At 46.2% G+C, this 15,338-nt stretch overlaps 1 protein-coding gene across 1 annotated transcript in view; it reads left to right on the top strand.

Moving 5' to 3' along the window:
* The window catches only part of nrxn2b (neurexin 2b), a 437,850-nt gene that overhangs the window by 181,100 nt on the left and 241,412 nt on the right, over positions 1–15,338 (top strand). The window contains exons 8-11 of the mRNA XM_067261168.1: positions 4,931–5,378; positions 6,509–6,892; positions 8,822–9,025; positions 12,690–12,716. Coding sequence (XP_067117269.1) covers positions 4,931–5,378; positions 6,509–6,892; positions 8,822–9,025; positions 12,690–12,716 — 1,063 coding nt within the window. The remainder of the gene's footprint in view (positions 1–4,930; positions 5,379–6,508; positions 6,893–8,821; positions 9,026–12,689; positions 12,717–15,338) is intronic.

The raw sequence follows: 15,338 nt of genomic DNA, 5'->3' as shown, positions 1-15,338 counted from the left end.
CATACACACGCACGCACCCACACACACACACAGAAAAGCACACCGACTCCATTGAAGATACAATGAACCCATTGTACTTTAGTAGAAAGTTAGCACGAGAACTCTGAACATTATGCATTTTCTCCAGGGGGGAAGCTAATTTGGTCATCAGTCTGAGGAAGTAAACAAATACATTTGCTAATAGCAGGGGGAAAACCAAGTCCCAATATTTTGTATGAAATTGCTTTTCTTTACCTAGGCTTCAAGCCACAACTTAACAAGCTGACAAGAGCACTAGTCTGATTACAACATTACATTTTTGTTCGGGTAATGAATTTTAGGGAGAAATGGCAGTGAATCACTACATTCCCTTATAAAGGTTGGCTGATTGAATAAGTAATTACTTTTTCAACCGTTTTAATGAATGATATAGTTATCGCTCCATCTCAAGTTTAATTAATGCCTTTATGATTACAATTTAATTATTTGGTATTGGGGGAAAAAAAGATCCCAAATGTATATCCTCTCAAGGCACCTCACTCAAAACTGAAGACGGAAAGAAAGAGAAAGTAAGTAAGAGAGTGAAACAATGGCAGAGAGCAAGAGAAAAATAAGACAAAAATAGGGGGACAGATATAGAGAGAAAGACAGAGAGAGAAACAGATAGACATGTGAAAATAGCATGGGATGCCGTAGCTGCTTAAGTGAGAAAAATGGAAGTGAGAGATGGGATTGCATGAGTGATAATCTAACAGAAAAAAGTGAAAGAATCGACATAAGAACAAACGGATAATGTGACAAGTTAAGGGGTTGCCTTTGGGAGAGAAAAAATGGTTGTGAAATTGCTTTTAATGCAGTGTGAACAGGAGGATGATCAGGAACGGGGCAATAGCTCAAATATAATTTTTATTGAATTGTTTAGAATCTATAACTGTCAGGATAAACCAGACCTGGGCGTGCCAGTAACATTGCAACCGAATCTGAAAAGAAAGTTCAACTTGTATTTTTTAGTTGAACATTTGAATTCAGCTCCAAAACCAACTTTGGAATATAGTTAAAAAATACATAAATACATGAAAAAAGGTGTCAGGACTAGTTTTTCAGGGTGTAGACATCAGGTTCTGGATTTTGACGCTACAACACAGGCAGCTGCAGTGGATACACTCACTACACACCGAACAATTAACTTTTACTCAGTAGAAACAGCTGTGTTTACACAGTATACACTGCAGCAGACAATATGCATACAAATCCACCTGTTTGGGACATGCTACTTTTCAAATCACTTCAAACTGACAGTAAGGTTCACAACCATCTGCTATTGTCCCATTTTCTCTACGGATCACATCTCTCTCCTGGGAAATGGGTTATGGGTCAGAGTGGGAATCCCTACTTCAAAATGTTATCATAGTATGTCACCCTGACATTTTGGCATACTTTTCTGTATTAGCCATACAATGTTATGAGACATGATAAATCTTTAGTTTAGCCATTATGGTTTGGTATATAGACAAAAATACTTTAGCTAGACCGAGAGTAAAGATATAAATTGATAGACACATATGAAGTGAGAGAGAGATATTTGTAGTGGTACTTGTGTGTTGGGGAGCTGGAACGTGTGTGGGTGTGCTTGTCCAGGTTTCTATGCTGTAAAAAGGGTATTTCATCCTTTGGTCAATACCGTAGCAACCATTACAAGTGTGGTGTCATGGGCTGTAGTCCAGCTTTCATGTTGCCACTGTGGAGAAAGGACCTTTGTTAGGGCTAGCCCAGAGGCTTCCTGGACCCAAACAACCTACAGTGGGTACAGTAGCAAAAGATTGAGTGAGAAGGAGACATATAAATAACCTGGGGGGGGGGGGGGGGGGGGGTTGTGCCTTCAAAGACTTTTGAATTGATATACACTTCAAAACAAACACATTCTTATCGTTTATAGTACAGAAATGGTAATACAGGACATGCTGACCTGTATCTGTGTGCTTCTGTGTTCATAAATGTGCTCTGTGTGCTGGGATGTGTTTGTTCTATTCATGTGTGTGTAGGTGTGTGTTTCGTTGCCTCTGAATCTGTGTGCTTTTGTGTTTGTGTGAGAAATCATATCACGCCATCCTCACTCTCTCCAGTGTCATTCACACTTGTTCTCTTTCTCCCCCTTTTCACCATCTGTGCCTTCTCTGCCACCTTTCCTCCTCTCTACTTGTGACCTTGATGTCCCCCTCTTTCTCACCCTCCTTTTCTCCCTTTCTCCCTCCCTCCTATTCTCCGGGCGTTTGTGTAATTAAGTCCACGCCAGTGTTGTTGGAACGCCAGCTTTACCATCCTGACAGCCAAATTAAAAATTGATTTCTTCGACTGATTCTGCACACTAGTCCCTTCCCCCTCTCCTCCCTCTCTTTCTCCTCCTTCGTCTTGTACCCTTCATCTCTCACCCACCGCCATCCGAGCCTATTTCTGCAGCGTCTTGCGTCAATGATAAAACTTCACCTTACAATGATGATAGAATCTTCTTAACTTTCTGTAATCTGACAGACAACATTGTGTGCATGTGTCTGTGCGTGTTTGTGTGTGTGTGTGTGTGTGTGTGTGTGTGTGTGTGTGTGTGCGTGCGTGTGTGTACTTGTGCGAGAGACTGTAAGACTGCTCAAAATCAACTTAGCCAGTCAGCTTTTACAGATTTCCATAAATAATATTTTTGATAGGATGATTTCTGTGAAATATTTGAAGGGGACAATAGCAACAAACTAAACTCTCTTGCCTAAGCACACACACACACATTGCTATAGCACACACTCGCACCCCGGAGCATCAGCAAAAAGTGATTATGTCTGGGGCTTTGAGAGTTTCTCAATGACAAAATAAATCAATCTAGTCACCCGGCAGCAGGGAAAGCAGTCCAGCGATAGCAAACTCATCAGAACACTAAAAAGCATAAGCCAATACACATGTCATCTCTACAAACATCCTGGTGGCTTGAACGCCCACTAAACTTAGAAACAGAAAACCATAGTTTCTCTTTTTTTTATCGTAAATCCTTAAATCCCACCAGATCTTATATCTGAAGTAAGACTCTTTCAACTTGGTTCATTCATTTCATAAGCTTTCATGCGCTTTAAATGCAGATCCTGGCCTGGGTTGAAAAGTCAGTGCTGTTATATGTATAATACATGGCCCTGCTTGCAAAAGTCTACACCTTTCCACGCTAAGTAAAAAGATGAATTGAAATGCCTTTTCTTTGGAACTGGACAATTTCCTGGAGTGTCGTGAGTGAGTCAGATGAGGTTGCAGTCTAACTGCATTGTTGAATACAGGTTTCTATATCGCTTTTCTATAGACCAGATTCACACTGTCTGGGTTTTCTGTGACACAATGGCAGCATTTAGCCCTTTCAGGCTGCTGTTTTCCGAGATGCACAACCACATCTCCTCTGCCTTCTCATCCACCACTGTTCCTGTTCCTCCCTTTAGTCCCTGTCTTCCCTTGTCCTCCATCTCTCTTTTCTCTTTCCTTCATCCTAAATCTCCTCCTGCCTGTCTTTATAATGAACTTCTCAGTTCTCCTCCCTTACTTTAAGGTCTCAGACCATTGTCACACACACCCCTTCTTTCCATTCATTTTTGGTCTTTAACATCCCCCTCTCTTCTCGTCACACTCCTCCTTAGCCTTCTGTTTCTTTTGGGGCCTCATGGCTCACACGTCATCTCTCACCTCCCTCCTTCCTTCTTTTTGTCTCCCTCCTTCCACTTCTCATAGCTCTTTCTCTCCTCACTGCATGTGCCGTCTCCTCTCCCCGTCCTCTTCTTGTCTGTCTGTCTGTCTGTCTGTTTCTCTCAGTCTCATACTCTCTATCTATCACCAACCCTCCCTCGCACTGTATCACCCCAAGTAGCTCAAACTGGTTGCCAGAGGAGAGTTAGCACGGATAATTAGCAGCACTAATCCTTGCTAATGACAAGACTGTGGGGTCCACACGCAGTAGCACGCGACACCTCAGGACTTACCCCAGTTAGCCCATCCCGCGGCTGCTACAGAGAGAGAGGCTGAGGGAGTCTGCAGGAAAAGGAGTTCACACAGTTCTGAAATAGTCATTTTTGGAATGGATATGTAGAGGATAAGGAAGACTTCCACTTTTCTCATAACGACACTTTAAAACGCAACATTCTCAGAGCTCAAAGAACTTGATTGTGTGACGTTTTTTCGTAGAGCTATAGCACAGAGAAATTGGAATGCAGCAACAACAAAAAAAAGAAAGAAAAAAAAGTATGTAATTTCTTTGCGTTTGGCTTGAAACTGCATGTGCTTCCAGGGCACTAGTCAAAACATGAATGCGTGCCTCCTTCCATGGATGTCTGTGTGTTGCCCGTGTGCGAGCGTGTAACCAACGTGTGTGTGTGTGTATGTCTGTGTGTGTGTGTGTGTGCGTGACGGGCTCTGGGATGTGAGAAGCCACTTGGCTCCTCCGTTCTCGCCCGCCGTCTAAGAGGTGCTCTCACACTTTCCAGCTATTTCACAGTGTGCCATCTCTCCCAGGCTAGCGCCATTTCCTTGATGACAGCCATCACTATAGTCTATGGACCTGACAGAAATAAAGCGAGAGAAAAGGGGGGAGTATATAAAACTCATCTATCCAGACTTTTAGCACCTAATACATTCCAAACGCATGGTCGCAACCACACACACGTATACACGTGCAATAGTTTGAGTTGTAACAATAGCCTTACGTCTTATTAGGGTCTGTCAGGAACGGTTGCATTCGTCCTCAGGCAGGATCTGGTGAGGTCTCATGTCTACTGCCTGTCTCCCAGGCTTTGAAAGTAGCTTTCACAAAAATAACCCACAGATGTCCACGTGCACATCTAAATTTGTTTTATTCCCCAAAAGTCACGTGAAATGTCTAAGACCTAATGGGGAACGTGTTTAACACCGGCAACCATCTCCTCCCTCCATTCCACAGGTGGTGTACAAAAACAACGACTTCAAGCTGGAGCTCTCGCGGCTCGCCATCATGCGCGACGCCAAAATCAGTCTGTACGGCGACCTGGTGTTCCGCTGCGAGGACGTGGCAGCCCTCGACCCTGTGACCTTCGAGACACCCGAGTCGTACATCGCCCTGCCCAAGTGGCACACCAAGAAGACAGGCTCCATCTCCTTCGACTTCAAAACCACCGAGCCCAGCGGCCTGCTGCTCTTCAGCCACGGGCGTCCCCAGGGTCCTAAAGAGCAGCTTCCGCAGCGGCCGAGTCGCGAGCTGAAGACGGACTACTTTGCTATGGAGTTGCTGGACGGGTATCTGTACTTGCTGATGGACATGGGCTCTGGGAGCATCAAGCTGAAGACCAGCAACAAGAAGGTCAACGACGGGGATTGGTGCCACGTGGACTTCCAGAGAGAGGGAAGGAAAGGTGAGAATCTTGTGCCGTTAGCTGCTTGGTTCACTTTAAGGTGGTCGTAGATGCTTTAAGGTAGATATGTATGGACTGGTTATTGGTTATCAGTGTGTGTGTGTGTGCGTGCGTGTGTGTGGGGCGGGCGTTGAGGTGTACGTGCTGTAGGTTTGTAAGTGTGCTGCAGGTGACCTGCATGCGTGTGGCAGGGGGAGGGGGATGTTTATGAACTGCAGGTGTGTAAGTGTTTCGCAGTGTACCTGTGTGCATGCGAGTGTGTGTGTGTCAGCGACTGATAAGTAACACAGAGGTGGGAGAGCTCCTCATACGTCATCCCTAATCCCCAGCACCGATCCATAGTGGGGCAGGGGATCACATTCCCGCCTCTGCAGTAATTGCCTTTTAATAGACAATTAAGAGGACGTCGTACATCACTGGAAGGTGCAGGGAGAGGAGCATTTGTGTCCCTCACTCTATGCAGAATTCAGCTCTGCTTCTCACACTTCAGCCAATTATATATAGACACACACCCAGACAAACAAAAGCACACCTACACACACAAACACAGAAACGTATTCAATTACAGTGACACACTTACACAGCTGAGAGCCGGTCTATCAAGTCGACTTGTTAGCAAACTTACTGGGAATAATGATGTGATTTGAGTCCCGTGCTCACACGTGTGCGCACACACACACACACACACACACAGTCTTACGCGATGCACACAAACTCAATGCAAAAAGCTGAGCATTGCACCATCAACTATTTTAATCTTCTCTCCTTCTCTCTCTCTCCCTCTTGATCTCTCTCCTTTTCTCACCTTGCCTCTTCTCCCTTCCCTCCTCCTCCCTTCCATCCTCCTCCACTCATCCCTCCACCTGGCTCCCCCTCCTCTGCTTCCATTCCCTCCTCCCCCACCTTTCCCCTCCCTCCCTCGCTTCCCTCCTCCCCATTCTCCCCCTTCTCCCCCTCCTACTACTCCACCCATCCCTCCCCTTCAACTTCCTCCCCTCCCTCCCCTCCGCCTACCTTCCCTCCTCCGCCTCCTTTCCATCTCCCCCCCCACCCCCCCCCCCACCCCTACCCCTCACCTTCCTCCCCCTCCCCCGCCTCCCTTCCCTCCTCCTCTCCCCCCTCCCCACCAGGCTCCATCTCGGTGAACAGCCGCAGCATCCCCTTCAACTCAAACGAGGGCAGCGAGATCCTGGATCTGGACAGCGACATGTTCCTGGGTGGGCTCCCCGAGGCACGCGGCGACCTGGTGCTGTCCCCGGAGGTTTGGACCGCCTTGCTCAACTACGGCTACGTGGGCTGCGTGCGCGACCTCTTCATCGACGGCAAGAGCCGCGACGTGCGGCGCCTAGCCGAGATCCAGAGCTCTCCAGGCGTGAGCAGCTTCTGCACGCGGGAGCCCCAGAAGAGGTGCAGCGGCGCCCCCTGTGGGAATGGAGGCCTGTGCAAGGAGGGTTGGAACAGATACATCTGCGATTGCACCGGCACGGGCTACCTGGGTACCAACTGTGAAATAGGTGAGCATTCGTTTAGTTGCAGCCTTTGTGGTTGAGAGACTGAAAATCACATTGAGCACCAAGCAGCAGGTGAGGAATTCCCCTCGGTCACGATGCAGCCCAAAAGAATTAGCCTAGGCTAATACATCTCACACTTTTTGCTACAAGATGGTCAATTGCTCTACAAAGGCAGACAATAAATGAAAAAATGGTCATCTCGACACACGCCGTGCTCCTTTAAACCTCTACGCAGCTGCTGTCAAAAAGAGAGTTAGCTTTTCTCGTCGAGCCGTCCGTTTTCGAGCTCGGAGCTGGGTGGCATTTAGGCTTGTCTTGGCAGGGGTTAACCACACACAGACACACAGAGTGAACTGCTGGACGACTGGCATAGCATTTCGGGCCGAGCGCCCGAGGCTTACTCGCACCATCTGGGGCACTCGCGCACTTCTCCAGGTGGCCCGGCCCGTTTTCTGCCTTGTCCTGGCGACGCCACGTAGCTCGCTAGCTCGCTAGCTCCCTAACGTCTGGTCCCCCTAATGAGACCGGAGGGGTGGTGTGACATCGCCAGGGGGGAAGCCGTGATGCACTTCCTTTGAGCTGGAGGAGAGGAGGGAGAGACTGCGGAGGGACTGTTTGGCTCAAGCAGAGATCATTAGAAAGAGAGAACAGAAGTTAGAAGAGAGAGAGAGAGAGAGAGAGAGAGAGAGAGAGAGAGAGAGAGAGAGAGAGAGAGAGAGAGAGAGAGAGAGAGAATGCGGCTGTGTTTAGAGGGGGAAGAGCCATATAGATGCATTATGAACATGTAATGAGAGACAGAGAATGAGAGATAGAGATAGGAGAGAGGGGGGGGGACAGGGGCTGTTTGGAGAGAGGGAGAAGAGACACATTACAAACATAGGTTGCGAAAGAAAGAAGGGTAGAGCAGGGGGTTCTGAGGGAGGAGAGAGACATTATAAAGACAGATTGAGAGAGACTGAGAACACAAAAGATTGCAAGAACCATTGTAGCATTCCATATAAACGTGGATTTTTATAGTTTGTTTTTGCGAACAGCCCCGTCATGGGACATTTGGATAACAAACAGTCTACATCTCTGCAGTCCTCCACTGCCACCTAGTGTGGTTGTATATGATTGCAGGACTATTCCTTATGACCACATTCTCAGATGCATTGTGTTGTTTCATTCAGCCATGAAGACGGTCATTACTGTTACTGGACATTTAGCTTATATGTGAACGAAACTAATTGTAGTCCACATTTTATCATGGAATATTCCATGGTAGTTAGATTTGCTGAATCTCATTCCTCATCCTGAATCTTATCATTATTTTTCGTCACGTCACATTATTGAGGACAACCTTGGATTTGTCTCTGTACAACCCACACATACAGACACACAAACGCACACAAGGGTGGAAACCATGGCTCAAAACCAGTTGTATAACCTAAATATTAAGGGTCGTGTCCAGATGAGAGGAGTCCCCATGGCAACTGGTGACACGCATCTTACCACACAACCAAAATAATGTTGATGCAGCCTCTTAGTGGTCACCCCAGTTTGTTTCCTGCAGTAGTTAATTCCTGTTTAGAAATCCATCCTCTGTGAGTGCGTTTGTGCCGCTGACGAGACTGTCATTCTACTGTATCAGATCTCTGTGTGTCTGTCTCACTGTACTTCTCAGTTCTAACTCGATGATGTATGTCTGTGTCTGTCTGTGTGTGTGTGTGTGTGTCTTTGTATGTGTGTCTTTATGTGTGTGTTTGTGTGTGTGTGTGTGCACTAATGCACGTGTGTCTCTGGGTGTACGGGTATATGCTCGCGTGTATGTCTATGTGTGCGTGCGCGTGCACGTGTGCACACGTCTCCGGGCGTGCGTGCGTGTCCACACTCGCGTGTGCCTGTCTGCGGGGCCCACCCCCACCCCCCTCCTCCCCCTCTCCCCCCAAACAGAGGCGACCGTGCTGAGCTACGACGGCAGCATGTACCTGAAAATCATCATGCCGGGCACCATGCACACGGAGGCGGAGGACGTGGCGCTGCGCTTCATGTCCCAGCGGGCCTATGGCCTCCTCGCCGCCACCACCTCCAAGGAGTCCGCCGACACGCTCCGCCTGGAGCTGGATGGGGGAAAGGTCAAGCTGACCGTCAACCTAGGTACGACCCCCATCCCCTCCCTCTCCCCTCCTTCATCCCCTCCTTCCTCCCGTCCCCCTCCTGCCCCTACGGAAGCCCTCGCACCGAACGCCCCTTTTTTGTGGTCTCCCTGTGACCCTCCCCCCTCCCCCCCCCCCCCCGCCCCATGCTCATTAACTATGAGCATGATCCTCTCCCCTCACCCCTCAACCCTTCCTGACTCGCTCGTGTCTCGGTCTGCTATCCTGTCTGGTGGCCACTAGGTAGAGCTGCTACTCCTGTACTCCTGTTGCAGCCCTGCGCCCCAGTCTGGGCTTGTTTACCCAGGGGATGTAAACTGTCCAACCTGGTGATCGACTTTGGTTGTTCACCCTGTCTACCAGGAGGGGGTGCCAGAGAAGCGTTGAGGATTTCGAACTCCAAAACTCACATTAGAGGGCATCATAGTTTAGTGGTTGTGTCGAGATAGGAACAGTTAGTAAAGTTAAGTTTATAAAAATGTGAAAGGATATCTGTTAAAAATGATGCACTGGCACAATGAAAGAATATACACTGACATATTCTTCAGAATCTCTGACATGACAAATATTTTTAACAGTTCCTGCTAATGCTACCTATTATAAACATGTTATTACATTTACATTACATTTAGTCATTTAGCAGACACCTTATATCCAGAGCGACTTACAGTAATTACAGGGGAATTCCCCCGAGGCAAGTAGGGTGAAGTGCCTTGCCCAAGGACACAACTTAATTTGGAACAGCTGAGAATCAAACCAGCAACCTTCTGATTAATAGCCCAATTCCCTAACCGCTCAGCCATTTGACCCCCACTGATGTTATCAATGTAAAACTTTATGCCTGACTAATTACAAAATAATATTAGGTCTTAGGAAGTGTAGATTGGAGTAGGGACTCCTAGTAGACAGGTGTGTGACTTGAATACTACCAGAGGTTGGGTGGAGTACAGGAGTGTGTGACGTGGTGGGACAGAGGACGTTTTCCTCTGAGCATACCATCCTTCATCCTCTCATCTCTTTTTCTCTGTCTCCCAATCTTTTGCTGTCCGTGTCACATCTCTCTCTCTCTCTCTCTCTCTCTCTCTCTCTCTCTCTCTCTCTCTCTCTCTCTCTCTCTCTCTCTCTCTACCAGTATTGTGCTCTCTCTTGCTCTCTCACTCTCTCTGTCTTCATCTCTTATTCTCTTTATCTCTCTCTATCCCTTTCTCTCTCTCTCTCCCTCCCCCTCTCTCTCTCTCTCTCTCTCTCTCTCTCTTCACCTCTTATTCTCTCTCATTTTCATTCCTCTCTCACCTGGCCAAGGCTCAGAAGATGGAACTTTTCATCCCTTCAATGGCCTTTATGTCTGCGGCCCTCGGATCAGACAGTCAGAGAGACCGGCTCACTGCCAGCCTTGTCCCTTAGCAACACAAACACCACACTCACACACACACACACACAAACACACATGCACTCAAACACACACACACACACACGCACAGCCTCCAGGAATCTGAGGCAGGGCACACACACACCATGCACACGGATGCCTCCAAACAAACCGAGATCCAAACCCATCATTTATCTTAGTTAATAAGGCTGAATTCGAATCCATAGTTCTCATTCTCTCAAGCAAGTCAGATATCCGTTTACCAAAACACCTTCTTCCTTCTTTCACTCCCACGTATCTTCCTTCCAAATGACTCAAAATCAAATGATACCCAGAGGGGCAGTCCTGTGATCTGAGTTTTTTTCCATAATGTTTGCAAGGCAATTAATGAAAGACATTAGAATCCGTGGGATATCTTTAATATCTGCGCATCCCTAATCCCTCGTTAGGATTAATTAAACTCAAGTCTTAAATCAATGTGAAATAGCATTCAGGGACACAATTAGCAGCAATTAGTGATCAGTTATGGTAATCATCTGATCAATACGGGATAATTCGACAGATTACGAAGATGTCTATTTGACTCATTCAAACACACACCCTGACATAGCTCAGTAGATAGAGCACTTGCCTGCAGCCCAAGAGCTTACAGGTTTAGATGATCCCTGTATTGTACGTCACTTTGGATAAAAGCATCAGCTAAAATGAGTTTGACATAACACGATACTGTAAGCATGACTCAAATCTGCCTACTGGCATTGCTACTGTATGGGGCCTTGCTTGTTTATGTATTGCACACAAAACACAAGCAAGCACTGTTCTCAATGCATTTTTAATCGCACATAAACTTCACTTCAAAAAGAGGGGGACAACCTCACAAATCTCATTGATGTATTCAAGCTTCACACATCCGAAATGGAAAAACAAACATTCCACATAATTTCTTGACTCACTCACTCACACACGCACACACACTCTCTCACATGCGCACACACACACACCTATGTTCGCCTTTTCTACCCCTTTTCAAAGCGTACGCTTATTTATCCTTCCGTGTGGATCAAAAAGCATCAGGCGTGTGTAAGCCTACAGCTTTGATGCTTTTCCATCCATGAAGAGAGGCAAGTAAATGAGCGATACGGAGAGAAGGGTAGAGAAGGAGAACATGCTCCCCTCTTAGTCCCCCGACCGCATCAGTGAGTCCGGTCCCTGGCTGTTTGCGTCCACTATTCTGTAGCGGTTGACAGCTCGAGACTACACCACGGCCACGGCCACCTGCACATGAAGCACTCAACCACTAGGTGGCAGAGAAGCCCCAATAATCTCATTTACTGTAAAAGGAATAAATACGTCAAACTATCTCAATGAAAAAGGTGAATTTTGGTGTCAAGTGGTATTCTCATCCAGGTGCCCATGTGTGCAAATGGCAGATAGTGGCTGATGTGTGCAGATCACCCTTTTCCTACCGTTGCTGCTTTTGGTTTTCACCCCCCAAAGAATTACACAAGGCAAGCTGTTTCCAATTCATGATAAATTATACTTTGTATTGCTTACTCAAGAAGCCATTACTGGGTGTCTTTTTCCACACAATTTACTCCTTCAGTTCGAAACGCTACCGTGTCTTGCGCTGTAGCGAATAGGGATTATGAAAGCACTGAATAACGCACGTTTTCCCTACTGTATGCTATGATCTTGAATTTGTTACCCCAATGTTGAGCTGGGAAGCAATAGGACTGATTGGTTTGTTCTAATCCCGAATGCCATATTGAAAGCAGTCCCGTAATGTACAATGGTGGATTTTGTTCCATATCCTGAATGCTTTGTTGTCTTTTTCCATAGTGCATTGTGCACGTAAGCTGTCCTGTGGGAAAAAAGATGTGTCTAATCCATTTCCACTACCATCTTAACTCTTTTGTAGCTCAGTGTTTGTGGCAGTTCTTACTCTGCCTTGATGCACAGAACAGTAGTTTACAGTCAAAATGTATTCGGTTTTTACTTGTCTTTTTTTTCTAAAGATTGAATGAATGTAGCTTGCCTTCTGTAGTGTTCTGGGCGTGGCGTGGGTGGGTTTGGGGACCGAGGGATGAGACGGAGGTGTGGGAAAAAGGAAAAGGGTGATACTGACTCGCTGCTTGTCCCCGGATGGTGGCCCCCAGAGATTTGCTTGGTTGTCTGCAGAATTTACCTTGAAGGATGTAAAATGTCTCTCTCTCTCTCTCTCTCCTTTTCCTCTCTCTCTCTATCTCTCTCTCTCTCTTTTGATTTGATCTCACCATCTCGCTCTCTCCCCTGCCAGATTGTATCAGGATAGACTGTAATCTCAGTAAGTGGTTCTATGCATTTTTACAATTACTTATTTTTGACTGTCTCGACGTGACTGTGATATGTACCTTCTCCACCTCGCTTCCTGCTCCTCCCTCTCCCCTCATGTCATAGACGTGACAGTTATGTCATTATGTCTTCCTGTTCTTTTCTCCATCCATTTCCAAGCCTCAATATATATCATTTGAGTTATTTTCGATTAAACTATTATTCCTGTGTGATATTACCGTCCGTTAAGTTTCAAATGTGTTTTTCATCCCCCTATGATTTTGAAAGTAAATGATTTCCCCACCTGTTAAAATTCTGTGATTATAGAATGATTATTTTCATATGCCTTTTTGCTCTTCATTTCACAATTGTTGGCTGTTTCTTTGTTTTCAGTAACTTCCCATTTCCATTTCCAATTTCCTTTTTTGTTTCTCCATCTTCACCTTCCCAATGATAGGTATATTCACCTTGTTTCAGGTTGCTTATATGACTGTTTAGGAAATCCTTTTTTTCCATAGTTGACAGAGCCCACAGGTGCAGGTGTTATGTGTGTTATTTTATGTGGGACATTGTTGTCTAGACAGTTAATTGCTTTCCCAAACTAGGGCACAGCACCTGTTGAGATGAGAGAGTTCTAGAACATCTTCAGTCAGTCAGCAAATGTGACCGAATCACTTCAAACTGTTATGTATCTCAAGTGATGATAGTGTCAAAGGTAAGTGCAGCCTAAAAGGAGAAAACCTGCTGCGTGTGTGTGTGCGCGAGTGTGTTTTGTCTGAATTTGCGATCCTGATTGTGTATATGTGTGTATCTTTGACTGTATGTGTGGCTGCATGATTGACCTATTTGCATTATGTACCTGGTGTGCCATACAATGGACTTGTGAAAGTATAACTTGTTTTGACACTTTGTCGCGCAGTAAAGAGAATGCCAAGGTAAGACGTGACAAGCTATTGTGTCTTGTTCCACTGGTGTGACACATACACATTCCTGGGCAGTGCAACCATTCAAACACAAGGTGTCACTATAGCAGCTGTAATCCATTGTGTAAAGAGTAGAAGAAGAAATGATTACGCCACCAGAGGGCACACACAGCTTTTAGAAGGCAGTAAAGTCAGCGTCCTGATTCTGTTGCATTACTTTTATGTAGCATGCATTGTGGATGGATGAAAGCAATGAAGCAGTTGAGCAAAACTTCTATAGCGTAAAGTTTATACATAGTTGATGATACATTCTATGCTATTTCATTATTGCACGTTCACAATTTTAAATACTGCCAGAGAACCATCTATACAAGCCTCAGGGCTTATCTTGTTATGTACCGTGCACAGGAGTTGCCCATTTGAGGTTGACTACTTTTGGATGCAATTGGGTGTGATCCGTGTTGTCAAGTTGGTCGATGGCTGCTAACACTTGGCTGGGAACGCCGTTGTGTGATTTGATGGGATGAGCGCCAGACAAAGACGGTCGTTCCTGTCAGATGTGGTCCGGACTGTTAGCTGTTGTCTGGGACAGACACGCAGTCGTGACCTTCGAAGCTTCCGCTCGGTACTGCTGTACCGGTGGGCGAGATGAGACGTGTGCGGACGTTTTGGCGTGCGTGTCGCTTCTTGATGCTTCCTCCTACTGATGTCACACCCTTTGGCCCCCCTCCACCTGTGAACGCTTAGAGAAACGCGCGCACAAATGGAGACACGCACGCACGCAAACAGAATCGTACCCACAGACTCAAACATACATTCGACCGAACGCTTTTCCACACACAAACACGCGCATGGTCTCCTGACAGGCTCCATCGTCTAAGGTGCCACCTGCACACTGCAACACTTCCATGTGTCACTGAGCCTGGTCAGGATGACACATGGCCCTACAGCTAAGAGGTAATCCTATGTAAGGGGTGTAAATCCGTGGAACGCACTCCTCAAGTATATAACAGGCCACCCGGGTCAATGAAGAGCTAGCTTTTCGTTGGCCTTGCTGGTAGTGGTCGCTCTTGGCAAGTCAAAGGTGACGTGTTCGAGCCCAGCGAGTGGTGAACATCGGCCCGTAGACCTTGTGACAGAGCGTGGCCACGTCCGTTACATACCTGTCACACCGACACAGTCAGCATGTACAGACAAGTCCGAGGATTCACTGCCTATTTGAATTAGCTCATTCCGTGTGTTTATTCATTTGTTTGTTCATGATTCACATGCAATTGCAGTTCTGTAATGTTGTTATATCCAGTTTATTAGGGTGAATTTGTAAGTGTATGTCCCCACGTACACATTCTCTCTCTCTCTCAATATATATACATATATATATGTATAAATAGTATGTGATTCATTCATATGAATTACCTCCGTCCTTAACTACAAAAGAGACAATAATGTTGCATGTAGTCCAAACATCAGTTCCTTTTTTGAAACACTAGGTAAATACCGTATTTCGGTGATTTTTCAGGCAAAGGGATACCTCCCCTGTAGCACTGGGGCAGTTTGTTTGAAATGCGAGCAGTCACTGACATTTGCAGTTGGAATAATTTGAAATGTTCGGGTGAAATTAAATTCTCTGTTTAAGGCAATTTAACGCTTCACTGGAGGTGAAACACTTAATTCAATGTTCATTTCATCTTCAAAACTCTGGTCTAAATTCA

The sequence above is a fragment of the Osmerus mordax genome, chromosome 23 (genome assembly GCF_038355195.1).
Source record: "Osmerus mordax isolate fOsmMor3 chromosome 23, fOsmMor3.pri, whole genome shotgun sequence".
NCBI lineage: Eukaryota > Metazoa > Chordata > Actinopteri > Osmeriformes > Osmeridae > Osmerus > Osmerus mordax.
This window is presented reverse-complemented; position numbering and strand designations above follow the sequence as displayed.